Source organism: Polypterus senegalus, chromosome 17, assembly GCF_016835505.1.
Source record: "Polypterus senegalus isolate Bchr_013 chromosome 17, ASM1683550v1, whole genome shotgun sequence".
NCBI classification, from domain to species: domain Eukaryota; kingdom Metazoa; phylum Chordata; class Cladistia; order Polypteriformes; family Polypteridae; genus Polypterus; species Polypterus senegalus.
This window is the reverse complement of record NC_053170.1, coordinates 56,430,155-56,451,065: the sequence shown is the minus strand read 5'-3', so window position 1 is coordinate 56,451,065 and position 20,911 is coordinate 56,430,155. Positions and strand designations below refer to the sequence as shown.

The following is a 20,911-nucleotide window of genomic DNA, read 5'->3' as shown; positions in this document are numbered from 1 at the left end:
CACCTGATGATGTGGACTGGGAGGTGTTCTGGTCAGGCTCTAACAACGCCAACAAATTTGCAGATGTAGCTGTCAGCTTAGTTGCTATGCTAGTGGAGTCCTTTGTTTCAACAAAAAAAATCTGGTGTTTCCCTAATCGGAAGCCGTGGATGGATTAAACGTGGTGAATTTCTTTCTTTCTTTTTTTTTTTAAGTTTTATTAATTTAATTGCAATCCATACAAATCAATCAATTTTTACAAAAAGTAAAATTAAGTTAAGAACAAATCGAATTTCTGCACTACATCTTACAACACAGGATTGCAGACTAGCGACTATAGTGAGTATAAATTTAGTCTAAATTTCATCTGGGGAAAAGCAGACAAATGTGGCAAGGACTGCAGTCCATTATGAACTTTAGAGGTAAACCCACTGTATCTTTTGACTCTTCTTTGGCTGACAATGTGAGCGCTTTCTATGCACAGTTTGACATTAACGGAGCTAGCATTAACTTGACGGTTATCAAGGATAATGGGGCTAGCTTTAGAAGCACTCACAACAGTTAAGCTGCTATCTTCTTCTTCAGAGTACGATGTTCTTAGGGCTCCGAGGTGTGTGAACTGTCGGAATGCAACAGGACCAGATGGAATCTCCAGGTGCATTCTTAAATCACATTCTGATCAGCTAGCTGGAGTGTTTACATCCCTCCTTAATGACTCTTTAGCCCAGTCTGAGGTTCCTATCTATTTTTACAAAATTTGTTATTGTACCCAGACCAAAGAAAAACAAACTAACGTGCCTTTGTGATTACTGCCCTGTAGTACTCAAATCTATTGTCATGAAGTGTTTGAAGGGGATTATTAAAAACAACAAATACTCTTTGGATACTGCACCAACAGGTCTACAGATGATGCCATCTCACATATTCTGCATACCTCTGTCCCATTTAGACAGCAACAAAGGGAATAATTTAATATTGTTCTTTATAGACTACAGCTCAGCTTTTAACACCATTAACACCCCCTCTTATTGGCCAAAAAGCTTAAAGACCTGGAACTGAACATCCCCCTCTGTGACTGGGTGGACAGAGGCAGGCAACTGCTACTCCAACAATATCATTGTCAACACAGGAGTTCCACAAGGCTGTGTACTGAGTCCTCTTCTGTACTCCCTTTACACACAATTGTGTGGCCAAGCACACAAAATAGTCTTAGGTCTCATTTCCAACAGTGATGAGGAGGCCTACCTGGATGAAGTAGAGAACCTGGCAGTATGATGCCCAGCTCATAACCTCTCACGGAATGCCAGCAAGACCAAGGAACTGGTGGTGAACTTCAGATGGAAACAGCATCATATCTACGGACCCATCGGCATAAATGGAGTGAGGGTGAGCAGCTTTATCACTGGGGACCTAACATGGACCCAGCACACAGAAACTCAGGTCAGGAAGGCAAGACAGCACCTTCATCACCTGATGCGGCTCACCAGTCATTCTGAAGACTTTTTACATCGGCGCCATAGACAGCATCCTAACACAGAGCTGCACATCTTGGTTTGGGAATTGCTCAGTCCAAGATCACAAAGCCCTGAAGATAGTGGTGTGTTTAGCAGGGCACATCTTAAGGTCAGCACTGCCCTCTCTGCAGGACATCTATATACCTGTATAACTTTGTGTATAACAAATAGAGAAAAGCCAAGCAAAATGACGCCTTTTATTGGCTAACTAAAAAGATTACAATATGCAAGCTTTCGAGGCAACTCAGGCCCCTTCTTCAGGCAAGATGTAATACAGAAACTGAAGTTCCCTGAGTTTATATCCACACACTAGGACAAGAAACAACAATGGTAAATTTTTGAATGAAAACTTTACCAAAAATTTACCATTGTTGTTTCTTGTCCTAGTGTGTGGATATAAACTCAGGGAACTTCAGTTTCTGTATTACATCTTGCCTGAAGAAGGGGCCTGAGTTGCCTCAAAAGCTTGCATATTGTAATCTTTTTAGTTAGCCAATAAAAGGTGTCATTTTGCTTGGCTTTTCTCTACATTCATAATGGCTAACACGGTACAACAACCTAGTACTGTATAACAAATAAAACTCTTGAATCTCAATTCTTCTAGATAAAGGCATATGAAAGCTATAGCCCTGGCTGCGGACAAAGTGAGGCATAAATGTATGGCCCCCTTAAGATATGAAGTAATGACACTGCTAGTTCACTTCTTATAGAAAAGCAAGTGTGTGAAGAGTCAAGAAAATGGATTGTACAAAGTAGCTCCTATAAATCTAAGGCAAGACTTAGATAAACATTTCAGTGAATATTAGTTCTACTCTTTTAAGAGAATGTTTGTAGCTTGAGGCTACAGCTCAACTTATTTATGGACTAACTATGATACAGGGTCCCAAAAATCACAATGTATGAAAAAAAATGTTATTTGTTTTTCTAAGAAGTATTCCTGCCACTAGACTAGATAAAGTCCTTTATAGCCCCAATCATTCCTGTGATAACTCGTCTACCACTAGCCGCATGCACACAGTCATCCCAAGTTTGCTTATCTCCCTGGAATAGCAGCCTTTGATGGATGGCAGCTTTTGGAACAGCATTTGTAGCAGTAGGGTGAGCTAAATGCAGAGTATAAAGTGCATGAAGAAGAAAGCAATTTATTGTGTGACAACAGTGACGCATATATGGGTAATTGATAATTTTGTTTAAATGTTTATGACGGCACTTAAGAATGAGCATGGTATCACAAAACTATTGGACATACTTTAAAGCTGCTGTTCAGTGGATCTTCAGGGCACTAGGCATAGTATCAGAAACAGATGATCCCTTACAGAATTCTGATCTGTTCATAAGTGACAAAGTGAAATTGCGACTGAGGCCAACATATGTGTACACTACCTGATCTTGCAGACACTGAAACCAAATTCCCGAGTTCACATGTGGTCTGATGTCAATTATGATGAGTTCCTGGCTATCTTTTCACTTATTGTACGAGTATATCAATTCATAATTCAAAAGGATGAAGTTGAAATGTCCTGGTCAAAAACTCTTTTTGTGTGGGTGGTACAGGATATGTATGAGGGCAGTGTGACTGTGGTGAGGTGTGCGGTTGTGATGACATCCTTGTTCAAGGTGAGAGTGGGATTACATCAAGGACTGGCTCTGAGTCCTTTTCTGTTTGCAGTGGAGTCTCTGTGGGCTATGATATTCGCAGATGACATTGTGATCTGTAGAAAAAGTAGACAGCAGGTTGAGGCAAACCTGGAAAGGTGGAGGTACATATTGGAGAGAAGGGGAAAGAGAGTCAGTAGGAGTAAGGCCAGAGTACATGTGCGTAAATGAAGGAGAAGGTGGTGGAAGGATGTGATTGCAAGAAGCAGAGGTGGTGAAGGTAGACGGGTTCCAGCAACATTTCTTAGCCGACTGGTGAAAACTAATATGCTGTACCCAAGGCAATCAAAGTTTCATGGAGACCCACTCTTCAAGGGTATGTGATTGTGTAGTGGTGATCAGAGTTTCAGTAGAGACCCCTTTTGGTTCCCTTACTACAGATAGATGGGTCCCTAAACAATGGCTGATGTCCAGGGTCCATCTACCCACTAAGTCCATGCCTTCTTGAACCTAAAACATACAATAAATTGCAAATGTTTCTTCACTTATTTTAGGCACTAAGATGGACTAAGCACAACCTATACATATAAATAATTATGTTTAAATTAACTTCTTTCAGGATTAAAAGCAATTGACTTATTCCTATCAATACAAAAAATAAAAAACAAAACCTTTTTTCCTGGAGACAGAAAGAAAAGACAAATAAACAATACAGCTTTATCAAAAAGTCCTGCAAATGAAACCCCATTTGCATCCTTTTAAAGAAAATATGACAGGCTGTTTAAAGCAGTAACCATTTTTGAAATGGTATTGCTGATATATCCATTATTTCTCTTAAATTGAGCATTTCAAGCTAAATAAGCCCAGTGAAACTATACTAGTAAGAGAGAGAGAGAGAGAGGTTGGGAGAATGCACTGACATGCGAGTTGCTGCACTCACAGCATGACAAACCACCTCAGGATCCCAAATTAGGACCCAAGTGCAGCCGTACAACAGGTGACACCTCAGCACTTCACTCGCTTCAATGGAATGGAACTGTGAGGTTTTTGGATTTTTTTTTACCAGTAAGGAAAGACAAAAATCAGCAATGGAGTTATCTGTGGACATATCCCATGATGTAAATGAAAACAGAGTCAAGTGTAAAATAATCTGTAAATGAATGTTAAAGGGAAAAAAAACTGGGATCAGCTACAAGTCCTGTCAAAACAGACAGGCTAAACACTCAAAGCACAACTTAGGCAAAGCTGGAGCAAAGGTACAAGACAAAGGCAGAGTTGATTGTTACAATGTTCATAAATACAAAATACATACATGATACAGGAAAATTTTGATTTTGGTTAGTCATGGATTATCAACAGAATGTTTAGAGCTTTTATGAATACACAAGCTAAACAGGTATGATGTATGTCAATGGCAATGAATTTCTTTATATTAGTAAAAGAAACTCTGTGTATCAGTGGCAGTAAAACCTCAAAAACTACTAAAGACACTACTTGTATATTTTGCAATTGTTTTCATCACTGTAGGCGGTATGGTCAAATAAAAAAGAAAAATGAGCATATCTGTAGACAGCCAAGGTCAGCAAAATATTACTGAAGATAAGTTATTTGAGAAAAGGGCTACAATATTGTTCAAAATTCTTTGTTAAAACATGACAAGTTCAGATTCTAGCATAAATATTTTGACTACAAGACTATTATATATAATATTGACAAGTATCCAGGACAAACCAGAAAGCACAATTGCCGACCATCGTGTCTCCTTTTCCACCCACAGTTTGGAGAAACACGAAGAGCAACTGACCCGGCCACTTTCACCCTAATCCCTGATCACTTTACACAGCATTCTTACTTTAGCTTAAGCCAACGACTAGTTTTCTTTCTGTTAGTCTCTCAACCACCGAGTGGCTGGAATCGTTGTTTCAACTACTTTTTGAGTAAATGCAGTGGCTCGGTTTGGCACCCCAACATTTTATTTGAGGTTGTATCTGACTACTAGTAAACAACACTAGGAACAATTGAGTCTTATTATTGCATCTTAATTAAAGAAAAGTCACATACACTTACCGACCACTTTATTAGGTACTCGTGTTCAGCTGCTTGTTAACGCAAATATCTTATCAGCAAATCACAGGGCAGCAACTCAATCATTTAGCCATATAGACATTGTCAAGATGACCTGCTGAAGTTCAAACCGAACATCAGATTGGGGAACAAAGGTGATTTAAGTGACTTTGAATGTGGCATCATTGTTGGTACCAGATGTTCTAGTCTGAGTATTTCGGAAACTGCTAATTTGCTGGAATTTTCATGTGCAACCATCTCTAGGGTTTACAGAGAATGGTCCAAAAAAGAGAAAACATCCAGTGGGCAGCGGTTCTCTGGGCAAAAATGCCTTGTTGATGCCAGAGGTCAGAGGAGAATGGCCAGAATGGTTAAAGCTAATAGAAAATCAACAGTGGCTCAAATAATCATTTGTAACAATTGAGGTATACAGAAGACCATCTCTGAGTGCACAACATGTCGAACCTCAGACATGGGCTACAGCAGTAGTAGACCACATCGGGACACTCTCATGTCAGCTAAGACAAGACAACTGAGGCTACAATTCATGAAAGCTCACCAAAATTGGAAAATAGGAGATTGGAAAAACTTTGTCTGGCTTGATAAGTATCGATTTCTGTTGTGACATTTGGATCGTAGGGTCAGCATTTGGCATCAGTAACATGAAAGAATGGATTCAACCTGCCTTTTATCAATGGTCCAGGCTGCTAGTGGTGGTGTAATTTTGTGGAGTACATAACTCCACATGTGTTCATTCATAGTTTTGATGCCTTCAGTGAGAATCTACCAATGTAAATGGTCATGAAAATAAAGAAAACACATTGAATGAGGAGGTGTGTCCAAACTTTTGGCCTGTACTGTACTTATAAAGTACTACTGGGCATGTGATCTACCAGTAATTGAGGCAAGTGGCATCAAACCGTCCATGTAGAAGGTGAAACAACATTGGGTTACTTCCAGGCAGTTGATCGTGACTGTTAAAAATTTTGGTTCAGTGTTATTTTTTAAAATTACAAACTGACAATAATACCACTTGTTTACCTCCAGATATAGCATACATTCCTGGATATGAAATATTGGGACTGTGCTGGCTCTTTGAAGCAGACAACATAGCAATTGTCTGAATGAAAAAAGCACTTTAAAGACAATTGAGAAGTTACTACAAATGGTACTTGGGTGGTGTCTCTTGAGCAAAAGTATTGCTGTTCATGAATTCCAGAAGTGATACTGGATATTTAGATGTGACACCAGTAGTGGGTTAAAAGCCAACTAAAGGCATGGAATACACGGTAGTTAGATTAACATTGGAAGGTGAGTTAGAAGCAAAGACTCAAGAAATGAAAGGATGAGACATAAGGTTTAAGAAAGAAGGTGAGACAGAGACAGACTGGAGGTAAAAAAGAGGAGCGAGTTTGGTACTGCAATGGTGGACAGAGGGGTAAGCATCTGCTACTAACGGAAAAAGATCAAGGGACAATGAGGCTGTCCCAGAAAGCTTTTAATGCTGTTATGTTTGTTTACCAAATTCTTATTTGGTACATTACTGTTTAAATAAAGGTGTTATTTTAATTTATGTTTTTCCTTGCCGAGTGTTATTCTAGGTTTGGAAGAATGTCCTCCCTCCCACCAATCTCCCATTATAACACAGAATTACAGATAAAGAATAGCTGGAGCAGCTTAAATGTAATAAGTGAAATGAATAAGAAAAGAGACAAACAGGCAATTAGTAGTGTCAGTGTCTGAGGTCATAGACCAATTAAGCCAATGGGACCGCATCATCTGCAAAAAAAGCAAAGATGCAATCTTGAGGTCACTGAACTTGACACCCTCCACTACATGCACACACCTAGAAATTCTGTCCATAGAAATTACAAACCAAATAGAGTGCAGCCTTGGCAGAACCCCACCACCCATCGTGAGTCTGGCTTAATGAGAGCAATGCAAACCAAGCTTTCATTCTCATTGAACAGCGATTGAATAGCCTACAACAGCAGGTTCTGCACTCTATATTCTCAAAGCATCCTCACAGAACAAACAAACAGAAGAGGTTGTATGTCTTTTCCAGGGCCATTAAATACATATAGACTGGTTGGAATACACCCTCCAGTTCCCTTTCTTAAAGATGGGGACCACCACCCCAGTTTGCCAATACAATGCAATGTTGAAGAGGCATGTCAGCTGCAACAGCCCAATAACATCAAGAGCCTTGAGGAACTGAGGTGAATATCATCCACCCCTGGGGCCCTGCCACTGAGGAGTATTTTTTAAGTACTTCAGTGGCCACAACTCCAGTAATGGGTGAGTCCTCCTCTGACTCCTCAGACTCTGCTTCATCAAATGAAGGCTTGTCAGTGGGATTTAGAAGTTCCTCAAAGCTTCATTCCACCACCTGACTATGTCCACAGGTGAAGTCGGCACCACTCCATCACTGCTATAAACAGCAGACAGAAAGACGTTGAGGCCAACCAAAACTCATTGTCCATGACCTCACCGCACTCCTCTAACACCAGGGTTTTGGTTCTGCAACTGCCATCACCACATTCCACTTGTCCTGTTGGTACCTCTCAGCTGCCTTCAATGTTCCACAAGCTGACCAAGCTTGGAAGGCCTCTTTCTTGAACCTGACAGCTGCCTTTATTGAGGTGTCTTCCTTGGGGATTGCCACTGTGGCAGGTGCAGCTGTCTCAGCAATGAAGGCACGAACCATGGCCCATTTAGGTTCAATGTCCCCATCCTTCCTCAGAATGCAAATAAAATTCATCCAAAAGTGTGAGCTGAAGTTCTCTTGAATGGGGACTTCTGCCAAACATACCCAGCACATCCTTACTATACAGATGGGTCTACCTGGTCTTCCCAGCATCTTTCTGCACCATCCGATCCAACTTGCAACAAGGTAGTAATCAGTTGGTATGACTACAAAATCTATCATCGACCTATGGCGTTCTGGTACCAAGTGCACCAATTCTTCATTTACATTTACTTAATTGGCTGACAATTCTACCCAAGGTGACTTACAGTTAAGATATACAAGTGTTTACATTTCTGTTTTTTTAATGGAGCACGTGCAGGTGAAGTGACTTGCTTATGGTCACACAGTTTCAGTAGCACGAGTTGAACCCACAACCTCAGGATTTGAAGTCCAGCGCCTTAGCTACCATGTCACATTGCCAATTCTGATATATTCCTAACAATGATGATATATCTGTTATTTATATTTATCCACAAGGCTAACATAAGTACCATATTTTTCAATGTACACAGACAATAAAGGGATGTGTGAGTAAGTGTATGATTAATCTGACTTTGATGATGCACTTTGTCAAATCAGATAAAAATTCTTATTGCAGGTTTTAGAGATTGAATAGTTTTTATATTACATGATGAGTGACAGCGAGGAAAAGAACTAAATGTGAGTGCTTACAGGCTCATTCATGCCTCATATGCTACCCTGTACTGAGGTGGCTTTGAGAATAAAATAAAGAATTACTGAAGGGATTCCCTCAAAGTAAAAGTCAAAAATTATGATACAGACAAAAAGTAAATAAAATAAATAGGTCATATATACCATCATCAGGTTTTTCACTTGCAGTCATAGACATTTATATATGAAAATGTCTGCACATTTCTTTTATAAGTGTGAAAGGAAAACAGAGGAACCAGGGAATATATAAATAGATTTGAGGAGAATGTGTAACCTGTACAAAGACACTGTCAGGCCATAATTTCAGCAGTGGAAATACAAGTCAGCATAATGGCACTGTAGTTCTGCCACCTTCATACTATTCATTAAATACCAGACATACAAACATTGAAAGGTGCCTCTCATATTTTACTACTGTACAATGTATTTTGAATATTTGACATACGTAATAACACTTCTGCTTCCAATACACTTATAAATATAATAGAAACGCACACACATTTTTGCTCAGCTTCCTCATCAGAAGTACTGAAAGGGATAAAGAACTGATGAAAGAATAAAAACAACTTATTCCTAGTTATCCATGTTGCCATGGACACAGAATCTAAGACCATCTTTGAAAAGCTGTCTGAGTGAACCAGTAGTGCTCACAGGCTTTTGAGATATACACAATGGTATGATGCTGATCTGTTGTATGATCTAAGAAAATCCATTGAAGATATACAATTTTCAAAACTATACATACAAATGACATCTGTCTGCATCTCCATTCTATTACAAGCATCCCAGCCCACCCCCAGAAAATACTACTCACTCATTTGAAGAACAATATATCAATTCAAAACTGAATATGCCAGGAAAGAATATGTGCTTTTACTGTAGTGTTTCTTTACTATAATTGAAATTCCACATTCTAAATACCATTATCCTTTTTTGTGAATGTGCTATGCCATGTGCCATACCTATCATATCAAAATGATACATTTACTTACTGATAACAGGGAGTGAGTGTCTGCTTGGAGAAAAAGAAGACTAAAAAGCCTGTGATTTGACAGGTGCAGCTGCAGGCTGGCTATCTCTTGCATTTCAATGAGATGCAGCTCGTTTGGTTTTGAGAGGCAATGCAGCATCCCTGATAGTGCTCAGTCTTATTCTTGCTCCAAGACTAGACAAGAATCATTTCCTTCAGCCTGTAACTCACAAAGGCAACCCTTATTTCTGTATAGCTAATCTTGCTGATAAAAAAGGATATACTTAAACCAGTCACCTTTAGCTGTGCTGCTCAAGAAAGCAGAATCCATGTCTTGTTTTAATGCTTTAGTTACCTACATTTTTCACTCTAGCACTGCAACTGGAATTCAAAAGAAAGTGGTCTTTTTTTTTGTTCATCGAAAGTAGCTAAGTTAAATTCAATTCTTAAGAAAACAGGCTGCGAGCAAGAGGTTTAATTCATAACATGCTTATAACTTGCTTAATCCAAAACATAAAAGGACTTCAAAATCCAAACACACCCAACCTTGTGTTGACAACTGAATGTTACCTTCACAGGATGGCAGAGGTCCTTCAAACTGCAGGTATGTTCCTAGCCGACAGGTTAGCATGTCATTCCCCACCAGCAAGAATCCAGGTAGACATTTGTATTGTACGATATCCCCTGCGTGAGGAAGACAGTTTACAATTACCAAATAAATATGAATAGAAGAATGTAAAAGAGAAACATACCCCACATAATAAATCACATTAGGCAACAATGAAAATTGATTTGATTCAATAAAACTATTTTCATGATCTATATTAAGTCATAATTATGAGATATCGAGAAACATAAGCAGAAGAACCATTTGGTTGAGCAGTTGCAGATTCTGTTTACAAATTCTTAAATATCCTTCTGGTCACACTATTGAGGTAGACTGAATACAGGCGGCTACATAACCTACACTTTGTCTTCCTCCATAAACTGATTTATAAGCAGTGTTAGGCCTTAGTTTGGTAAGCACTGGAAATATCACAAGCGGTGAAATTAAATTGAATAATTGCATATATTTGAAGAGGGTGCCAGAAATGATAAATCATTTATGCACCAATCATCATTTGTAATTAACAAAAATCTTTGTGGAAACAAGAAAATGGGTTTGCAATAAGAAGAAGAAAGGGACAAATAAAAATAAGAAAGAACCTGGTATCAGGCTAGTGTAAATGGCAGGATTTAGCATGGCACAGTGGAGTGTTGTAGAGTTAGGCATCTTTGGCAAGAAGGCATTATCACAGCAAGAGTACTCTTTCAGTTGCCAGGTTGCTAGAAGAACATTCACAGTTGGCCTGGAAAGTCGGGATTGCAGAGGAACAGTGGTTGCTTACTCTTTTATGAGTAATGGGTACATTCATATTTAACCATTATGTTGATGTAATGTAGGAATGGAATATCTTTGATCTTGTTAAGAGACATGTTATGTTTAATTTACTACAGGTTGCATCACAGGCATCTAAAAGGGGATACTAGGGCCTTATAAAGAAATATGTAGCCACAAAGTGTCATAATATTAGAGTACATGTTATATACTTTTGGGCATGTAGGACAGGTCAAAGGCTCACTAGCAATGGGGTAGTGCAGTCCAATATAAATGCTTTCTCGATTTTTAAGCAGTGGCTACACGTAAACTGAGTTACTTCAATAAGCAAGCCATCCTCCGTGTTAAGATCTGTGTCCTTAGACCTATAATTACATTCAATTTGATTTATTTCTACTGATATTTTATGCCCTTCATTTTTTGCTTTTGTTTATTGAACTGCTGTTGATATTGCTGCTTTATTTTAACAAATCATTTTATTCATTTAATTGGCACATCAGTATTCAAAATATGCCACTGTATACATTATGTGTTACTGCTGATCTCTTTTCATTTCCTATTTATATTTAAAGCTACTAACTTTTTATTAAAAAGTGCAGTTAAGAATTCTTTTGCGACTTACGGCAAATCCAACTGATCAAGATGAACATAAAACAACTGAAACCATCACTTAACTGCTGGCAGCTTGTGCTTCAATCCAATATAAAGCACTCCAATTCTAACAGCTGGCTCCTAACTATCCTCTTTTTCTCTTCTTCTGCCTCCCCTGTCCTCATTACATGATACTGTTGCAGCTATGAAAGAAAAGAGGCTGCAGCTGGCCCCAGGCCAATCTCCCCAGAATATTTCCCATAAGTCAGGCCCTACTGAATTAGTATACCAGTGTGTTGGCTCCATTCATCAGAATACACTGTGAAAAATTCTAGCAGTAATATGTCCAGATCATTTTCCATATAGACTAATTCAATCATGACAAGTTTAGATATTAACATAAAATATTACAGCAAGATTTCTTATTTTTTGTGAATATAAAATGTATTGGCATCCATTTGTTAACTTTTTAAATCAATAATCACACACAATACATATTTCCATTACAATCATTTACTTTAATCTAAATAGCACTCTTATTCTAAGGACTGAATCAGCAACATTAAGGTTGGCAGCCAATTGCTTCAGGCACTAGGCCTCACTATTCCTGGCCTGACTAGCTGTATTTCTAAAAGTGTGGCACATCAGACACCCACTATATTTAACACTTACCTATCTTAAATTCATCTCCTGCTTTCAAAATTTCAGCATTTGGAATTGTTGGTGGTGGGTGGCAAAAACGAAGTGGGAAGGCTGAAATGATCAAACAAAAGGCATAATTAATGCTCCACATAGTACATGATGGTCTACAATAACTGAATAGAAGATGGATGCCAGGCTCCACTCACCATGTGATGTGTAGATTTATATGTAAGTAAAGACCAGAATGTGGTACTTTTATAAGCATAAGAAAATATTAATGAATGTTACTGTTCTTCTGCGGTGGGCTGGTTTCCTGCCCAGGGTTTGTTCCCTGCTTTGTGCCCTGTGTTGGCTGGGATTGGCTCCAGCAGACCCCCATGACCCTGTAGTTAGGATATAGCGGGTTGGATAATGGATGGATGGATGGATGGATAGTTAATGTGCTTTCTCTAATACCTCATTAAGCTTTCACTATCTAGACAGAAAATATAAAATATATCAAATAACAGCTTTGAATACTTTAAAAAGAAGCTTCATTTAGTGCCTTTCACGGAATAAATGGGCATAGACTTAACTTGGCCAAAATAACAATATTTCAACAGAGTGTAAAGAAAAAGTGGATGTTGGATAAACCAGAAAAATTAAAGAATTAATTTACTCGGATAAGATAAGGTGCATGATAAATTAAATGTACTGCAAAAACTGGATAATTATGACAATTGCAAGGTATGCATTGTATGGAAAATGATTGTAGTATGGGTGCCAAGGGGGTCATTACTTCTATTGTAGCAAATTTCCAACAGAATAACAAAAATCTGCCTAACCTATTGAGCAATCCCTTCAAAATGATTGAGAAAGGTTTGGCTATTTTATTTGGCTGTTCTATTTTAAGAGATAACAAGAGGTTTTGTTACATTCTCTAGCCAGGACTAATGGGATGGATTGGAAAGCATGCAAAGGTGTCACAAGCAAAGCATAAAATTCTGCAGCACCCACAGCAGCATATTGGTTGCATGGCCAACTTCTAATTTTCAACCATCAGGTAGGAACCCAAGAAGAAAAGGAAAAAGAACAATCCTGATGGAGCAGAACAGTGGCATAGTGTTTAGTCTGTGTAGTCCAAGGTTAAGAGTCCCTAAATTCAAAAATGTCAATGTCTGCATGGGTTATTCTCCAGGGTTAGTCTGAATATGTGCCTACATTCCATGGTATGGGAATTAACAGCTTTAAACTGGCATAATATGAGTGTATGTAGTTGTGAGCATTAAGTATATCCTGCAATGGGTTGTGGCCAAATTTAATAGTTAATGCTTACCTTGTGTTCCGTATCGGTTGGACAGGCTGAATCCCCTGAGACCCTGAACCAATTAAGTGATTTATATAATGCACAAATAGATACTTTGTACTCCAGATGATGAAAAATGTATAAACATATTCAGAGACAAACATTTTGTCATAAAAATAATTACATTAATCCACAGGACTTTTTTTTTAATTTGTCTGAGATTTCTGTGAGCTTCCCAATAAAATAACTGCAAACAAATACAGTACAGAATACACACTATTGCTTAAGGCATTCATTTCCATTTTGTCTTCCCCTAATGTCTAATGAGAAAAAGTAATGTGTGAAGTGGAGGACATCTGCTGACATTAATATCCTAGACACTGCAAAACTTAGGGAACTGGCAGGCACTTACCTTGATAACGAATTACAAAGATACCACCATTAGCAGCATCGCTGTGAAAGCTGATTAAGATCTGATTGGAGGAACTGCTGACAGACTCCTTTACTGAATTACCGGTGAAAACTCCCAGCTTTGTAGCAGTTTCCTGTGGTCCATCCCTTTAACACACAGCACATATGAAAGTTGCCATTAGGTTTATTCAAACTTACAAGATGGATGGGAATCTTTAAATTATTGTTCTGTTATCCTAATGATATCACAAAGCTTTGGTTTTGGATTAATGAATTACAAAATGAAAGTGTCAAGCAAAACATGATTCAAATGTCCAATGTGCCTGAGTGAGAAAACTATGGCTATTTGAATAATCAAACTATTTTTAATTAATCAAAGACAATGTCCTTTTGTAGATGTAATCACGGAAACCCTCGTGAAACTTGTTCCTTTGTACCAGCAACTGACTTAATCATTGACAAAATTTTGTTAGTTTCATCTCCCATCTCTAGCAGCATGTTTTTCCACCTGGCATATTAACTCCCATTTTTAGCTGAACCTGAGTGACTAAGGTCATCACCATGAGATGATTGGAATATGTTGAATTGTTATTGGAGAAAATGTAAACAACAAGAATAAAATAAAGAAAATACATAAGTTAAACAAAGCCGCAAGAATAGTACATGACACTGTATACAGGGGATAACTTTCAAAACTCAAGGGCTTGAAACACACAGTTATGAAAAAATGGGCAAAAAGAATAAAAAAAATAAATAAAACAACATCAATGTTAAAAAATAAATGATTTAAAAACAAATAATCTAGAAATGCCAAAAAGTAAAACAGTGAATAGTACTTTATAAAAATAAAACTTAAAAAATAAGCTCTAAATGAAAAGCATAAACTGATTCAATTGTTTTTTTATTATTATAGAAGTGGTATTTTCACAATGAAACACTATTTGTGAAGTTATATCATTGGCTGTTGACGGTTTTCAATTACAATTGCAAAACTGACTGCCTTAAAGAACTGTAAAAAAATAACTAGGGCGGCACGGTGGCTTCCCGAGTACTCCCTGCATGGAGTTTGCATGTTCTCCCCATGTCTGCGTGGGTTTCCTCCCACAGTCCAAAGACATGCAGGTTAGGTGGATTGGCGATTCTAAATTGGCCCTAGTGTGTGCTTGGTGTGTTTGTGTGTGTCCTGCGGTGGGTTGGCACCCTGCCCAGGATTGGTTCCTGCCTTGTGCCCTGTGTTGGCTGGGATTGGCTCCAGCAGACCCCTGTGACCCTGTAGTTAGGATTCAGCGGGTTGGAAAATGGATGGATGGATGGATGAAAAAAATAACTGAAAAGGAGCGAAAAACAAGCCTCCATTCTGTTTTTGAAGACAGCAACTCTCATTTTGGAGAATGACAACAAACAATGAGTCACAGATTGGGCTGTTTAGGCCTTAGCATAAGGTTTTACTTTGGGATTATTCCTGATCTTAAGATTTAATTTTAATTTAAAAAGGTTTGGTTTCTTTAATTTCCAGGTATAACATGTTTTGGATTTAAACTGATTTATCCCTGCCACTCTATTTCTACGTACCAACTTGCAATACAAAAAGTGGACTGTTTCCCCTTTCCATCTCTAATTATTTCTGTCTGCCAGATAATGAGTGTACCTGTAAAAATGTTTAAACTTAACTCAAGAATTATATCTCTCTATATATAAAAGAAAATCCTGGAATGTAAAAGCCAGGCGACGAGACGTGTTCTTCTCGGAAGTTCTCGAAAGACATTTTAAAGACCCGCGAGACAAAAAAGACTGACAACGGAGCATTTTGCGGGGGCAATGGAGCATAAGATTCTAGCAAGACACGCCCTTCTTATCAAATAAGACCACGGACAGTCAGCAAAACATTCAGTCATGTGCCTTTAGCAAAGAAGAAAGAGCATCGCGGAGAAAAGACTCCCAAGGCGCGATACATATGCAGAGAACGGTACAGAATGTGAAAGCAATAACAGGCGAAAGTATTGTAGCGTCTCAGCAAAGCTGAAGCCTTTTTTGTTTTAAGTGACTGTTAGGGTTGCTCGAGGGAGGGCAGAGTACAGCACGGCATACTGATAGCTGGGTGCTGATTGATGTGGTAAGGGGTAGGCGACACCCGTGGGAGGAGGGGTTGGAGAGGGTGCTAGACAGTTGTGTTTGGGGTTACGCAGTCGGCGATTGTTAAAGTAGAACATTTGTGCCACTTTATTACGTCAGTTGCCACAGTATCAAAAAAAGATAGCGCAGATTGTACTGACAAAAAACAAAAGGAAATTAGTTTAAGTCAGAGAATTTCAAAAACTGGGTTTAACTCAAATGCATCTATTGGTTACTTTGCAAAAAAATTATTAAATGCTGATGATGTGGATCATTTTTTCTGTGCTGAAATTCCAAACAGAGAAACCTATCCTAAATTATGGTACAAAGTCATTAAACACAAGTCTCACAGACCTCATTTAAAAGATTCAGCATATTGGGACAGGAAAGACTCCAAATATTGGTTTTACAGAAGTTCTGAAATAAAAGTGAAACTAATGAAATAGCAACAATTCAAATAAAAAAAAATCTTACAAGTGTGTATCCGGAAAACCAAACACGGGGGTTGTCGAACGAAGCGAGCAGGGGGTGAAGCCTCCTAGCTATTTAAAAAGAAAACTAAGCAATAAGTTGAGTAAAACAGGCTCATACATGCAGCACTCCAAGTTCAACCTATACAGAATGCATCTGCCTGAACTGGGATACTCTTTGATTTCATTCTGTTTGCCTCCAATAACTGATATAAAACAGTTTGAAACATTTGCCTTAATCAACGGGTCCTGAATGTCTCTGTTTCTCAATATGGTATGTCTACACATTCTCACAGAACATCACCATTCTGCTTCTGCCTGTGTACTGACTATTCCTTATTTTGCCAGATGTGCTAACAATGGATGATGTTTCACAGTTCCTGCTCTTAAGTTGTGTAATAAGCTATGTACACCCATCCAAACTGCTCCCGGTACCCTCATATTCAAGAACACATAGTCTTTACAAAGCATCATGGCTCAGCTCTCCACCTGAATATCTCCAGCTGTACTAATGCTTTGGGTTGTTGAGTGGAAGTCAAGTCACACTGGATAATGGTATTTTTTAAAAAAAGTTATATTACACTATTAAAAATGTACAGTAGAATGGGGGAACTGCAACTTCTAGCATGCTAATGACCTTTTTAATGGTAAAATATTGCACAAATGTATTTACATTTAGTACTTTTTTCACTTCATTGTTTGTTCACCATTCACAGTTCTTAATACAATTCACTTTCTTATTGACAGAAAAAACTTAACTACTATATCCTGATACATTTGTGTGATTAATAATATTCTTTATTCCTCCCTCTTTTAACTTTTGTTCATAAGGCATGCTGTTAATGATGTTATATGTTATGCCAGTTGCCAATACTCAAAGAAGCCTGGCTGGACCTCAGCATAGACCCTGTTCCACCTTTATTTTTTTAAATTCCATCCAGTGGATCATGAACAACTACAAAGACATCGCTAAAGAGTACCAGACATATGCATCCTTTCAAGTATCTGAAAACAAAAACAGTTTTCTAACATACTAAGTGTGTAAGTGACATCAACAGGGTCATTTACCAAAATTACGAAAATATCAACAGAACCAACATGAATGAATCGAGAAGCGGGAAGCTGTAAATTGTTAAATAAAACACCTAACACAACAAGCACACGACTAACACCGTCCAGGGTTTAAATCTACAGTCTTGGACAGAGAGTTGTGGACAGAGTGTTGTGCTAAGTTTTACAGCGGAGCCTTCAGAATGTGAGACGCAGTGCCTCTTGGAAAGCATTACCTAGCAACTCACAAACAAAATTCTAGGACTCTGAAATGCTGATGGGACACACTTAATATCTTTCCCAAACTAAAGAATCAATACCAAACATACATATGGCCATGCTCCTTGAAAATACTGTCTTAAGAATATTTACAACAAATGAACAGACAAAAATTGATCTGACTATTATACATTTCTGTTAATGTGTTTCAATACTTTTTTTATCACCTTTATTATCATTAATTGTAGAAACCTACTAGTTGTCCAACCTCTTCTAATTTTCCAATAAACCTGTACTACATTTTGCAAAAAGTCATTTTAAAAGTACTTCCCTGCTATCCAACAAAGAGAAGTTTGTTGCAGTATATTTCTTTAAGACTTTAAGACAATATTTGTTCAAAATGTATCTTTTTGAAATTCAGTTTATATTTTTGCAGATTTCCTCCGCCAAAACTCACTGAGTCTTACAATATCATTGGATCTTCTGTTGTGAACATTTTCTGAATTATTACAGAATTTCAGTTAAGGACACACTTTCTCTTGAGTAGCTGCTTTCACATACTGAGTTAAAAGCAATTTTGTTGTTATTTCAATAAATCTCTGATTGTGTGCTCCACTGTTTTTTTGGTTTTCCTATTTTATATTTGATTAATTAAAGTCACCTCTGGCTGTGATATCCCCATCTGAACTCACTTTGTTGGTCACATTTTTGTAGTTTCATTAGCTTTCAGAATACATGAAAGCTCAGCCATCCAAAAAATCTCTTAAGGCAGATATAATGAAGACCAGTGGGGCAGCTAGCTATTGTAGTATCTTTCTTCTCCTTTTATTCTGCACTTGTGCTACTCCTGGAGTTCATCCCTCAACGTTAGGAGACATAATTAAAAAAAAACCTCTTTATTGGGATTTAAATTGTCTTGTATCTCTTGTCAGATATACAGCATTGAGCTTAGTATACGATAGCATCTTTGCACAGTATAGACTGTTTATGAATAAATGTTCATAGCTTTAATTTTTATTTGATTTATTCTTAAACATGACTTTAGTTAAGTGAAATTAAACCTAACATGAATATGTCACTTACAGCATATTGTACAGGCCAAGTGAATAACAACAACACATATAAAGGTAAACGTGCACCTAGTAATTGAAAGGCTACCTTTGAAAGTACCCATAAACAGAAGATGACTAACATTCATCATGCTCTGTCTCTTACCAGATGGTGATGAAGTCATTGGGGCTCTCAATTTGCAGCAGAGTAAAGTTAACACGGATCCCATAGCCAACAGCTGCTGTAACTAGCCAGAGACAGTCCACTGAAACAGGATATTCGTTTGGAAAACCAGGGGAGTAAATCGTGCCATTAGGAGCAGTGATGTTTTCTCCACAGGGAACTGTAGATTACATAAATAAAATAAAAATACATAAATAAAATTAGTTCTCATGAGGAACCAAATGATCATCCAAACTTGTTAGCATCAAGTCTTCTTTCTGCTAATTGTAACAGAGGCAGAAAAGCATTCATTTTAACATGAAATGACAAAAGTTAAAGAAGCAGATTAAGGAAAGTAAATTCTCACTTCGTTCAGTGGCTCAAATGCCTACAAAATAGACAATGTTTTTTTTTTTTTTATCTTTTCAAAGAAAACTCATTTTATCATTGTCAGAAAATATGTCTTGTAGAATATTCTGTCAATCTGCTGAACATATCTGCTCCCCTTTCTGGTCTACTGAATCTATGCCTATTTATTTATTTTTTATGTATTTATATCTAACAAACTTAGCATGACATATTATTCACAATTCCGTGTTACTCACTTCAAAGTCAGGGTGGCTGGAACTTACACTTGCAGGACAGGGTGCCAGTGTGGAGGAGATATTACTTGACCCTGTTTAGTACACACTGTCATACATGTGGGCATTGGGATGGTCTTCCAGGGACTGATTTTAAAGGTGCACCAAGGCTATTACAAAGGTCACCATGTGTCCTGCTCCACACATGCCTGATGTCATGTCTGCTCCTTCCAACTCCACCACTTCCATTCCAAATGAAAAACGATGACAGCAACAGGAAGTGGTCCTTTGATCGGTGGCACCACTGACGAACAAGGCTCACTTACGCCTGTGTTGTTAAACTAAATGTTGTATTTTGAAAAACCACACAATATTAAATTAAACAGTGATTCCCCGATTGGGACTCCAAATTTTTTTACGACTTTATGTCTATTTACAAAATAACTATACCAACATTCACATTCACTAAAGGACAATTAGTTGCCTGTCTGGCTATAATGGCTTGAAACCTATTTGTAAAACAGTTGGAGTTTAATATAATCATAGACAAAGTCCTAAAATGCACAGCATTTTCAACAATCTCAGATTATTCACTGGCAACATTATGATGCGAGTATAAATCTTCTGGAAAGTTCCACAGAATCACCATTATTTCATTCTTGACTTAAAATTTTCTACAATCAAGTAATTGATCGGTGGGACTTATCTCAAATTCCAAATCAGAAATAGTAAATAAATAAAAAATAAAAATGGCTCAATGTAGCGCTTTTTGATTTGCATATTTTCTGATTTTGCCTCCAGGATTTTACTGCACACTGTATATTCTTAGTACATTTGTGAACTTTGGCTCCCGCTTACACCCCAAATAGCCAAAAACTGTCATTTCACATTCATCTAGGTATTAATATAGGCAAGCTTATTACAGTGTAAGCAACGGCAATTTTAACAGGGAAAAATATAACGGGAAGCTGAACCCTTGGCATTGTAAATGATTCTCTAACAAGGAAATTACAGTATGTCTTTCAGTAGCGTTCTGCAAATGCTTTCCTTTGTGTTACCAGAGACTAGTCTTTTACACCATCTGAGACACTTAATGTAAGTTTACACAAAATAAATTGTGTAACTTGTGTCTAATGGTTGTATTACTTCTCACTGCTTAGTTCCATCTAAATCTGAAAAAATGAATCTTTTGTTCAATGGTTTGTTCCTGCCTTGCACCCTATGTTAGCTGGGATAGGCTCCAGCACCCTCTGTGACCCTGTTCAGGACTAAGTGGGTTTGACAATGACAATGTTCAACCAATTTCAAAGCCAGACACAAAGAAGAACCTCAGGTCTTTCCAGACTCCACAGAAATATTGCAATTGTATCGAGATAAGAAAACCCCATAAAGCTGAATTTAACATTAAAAGAAATG

General features: G+C 37.8%; 1 protein-coding gene across 1 annotated transcript in view; it reads right to left on the bottom strand.

Annotated features, from left to right (window-relative positions):
* csmd2 (CUB and Sushi multiple domains 2) overlaps positions 1–20,911 on the bottom strand; it is a 967,861-nt gene that overhangs the window by 72,490 nt on the left and 874,460 nt on the right. The window contains exons 45-48 of the mRNA XM_039739491.1: positions 18,918–19,095; positions 13,853–13,998; positions 12,186–12,266; positions 10,115–10,228 (exon numbers count right to left, since the gene is read on the bottom strand). Coding sequence (XP_039595425.1) covers positions 10,115–10,228; positions 12,186–12,266; positions 13,853–13,998; positions 18,918–19,095 — 519 coding nt within the window. The remainder of the gene's footprint in view (positions 1–10,114; positions 10,229–12,185; positions 12,267–13,852; positions 13,999–18,917; positions 19,096–20,911) is intronic.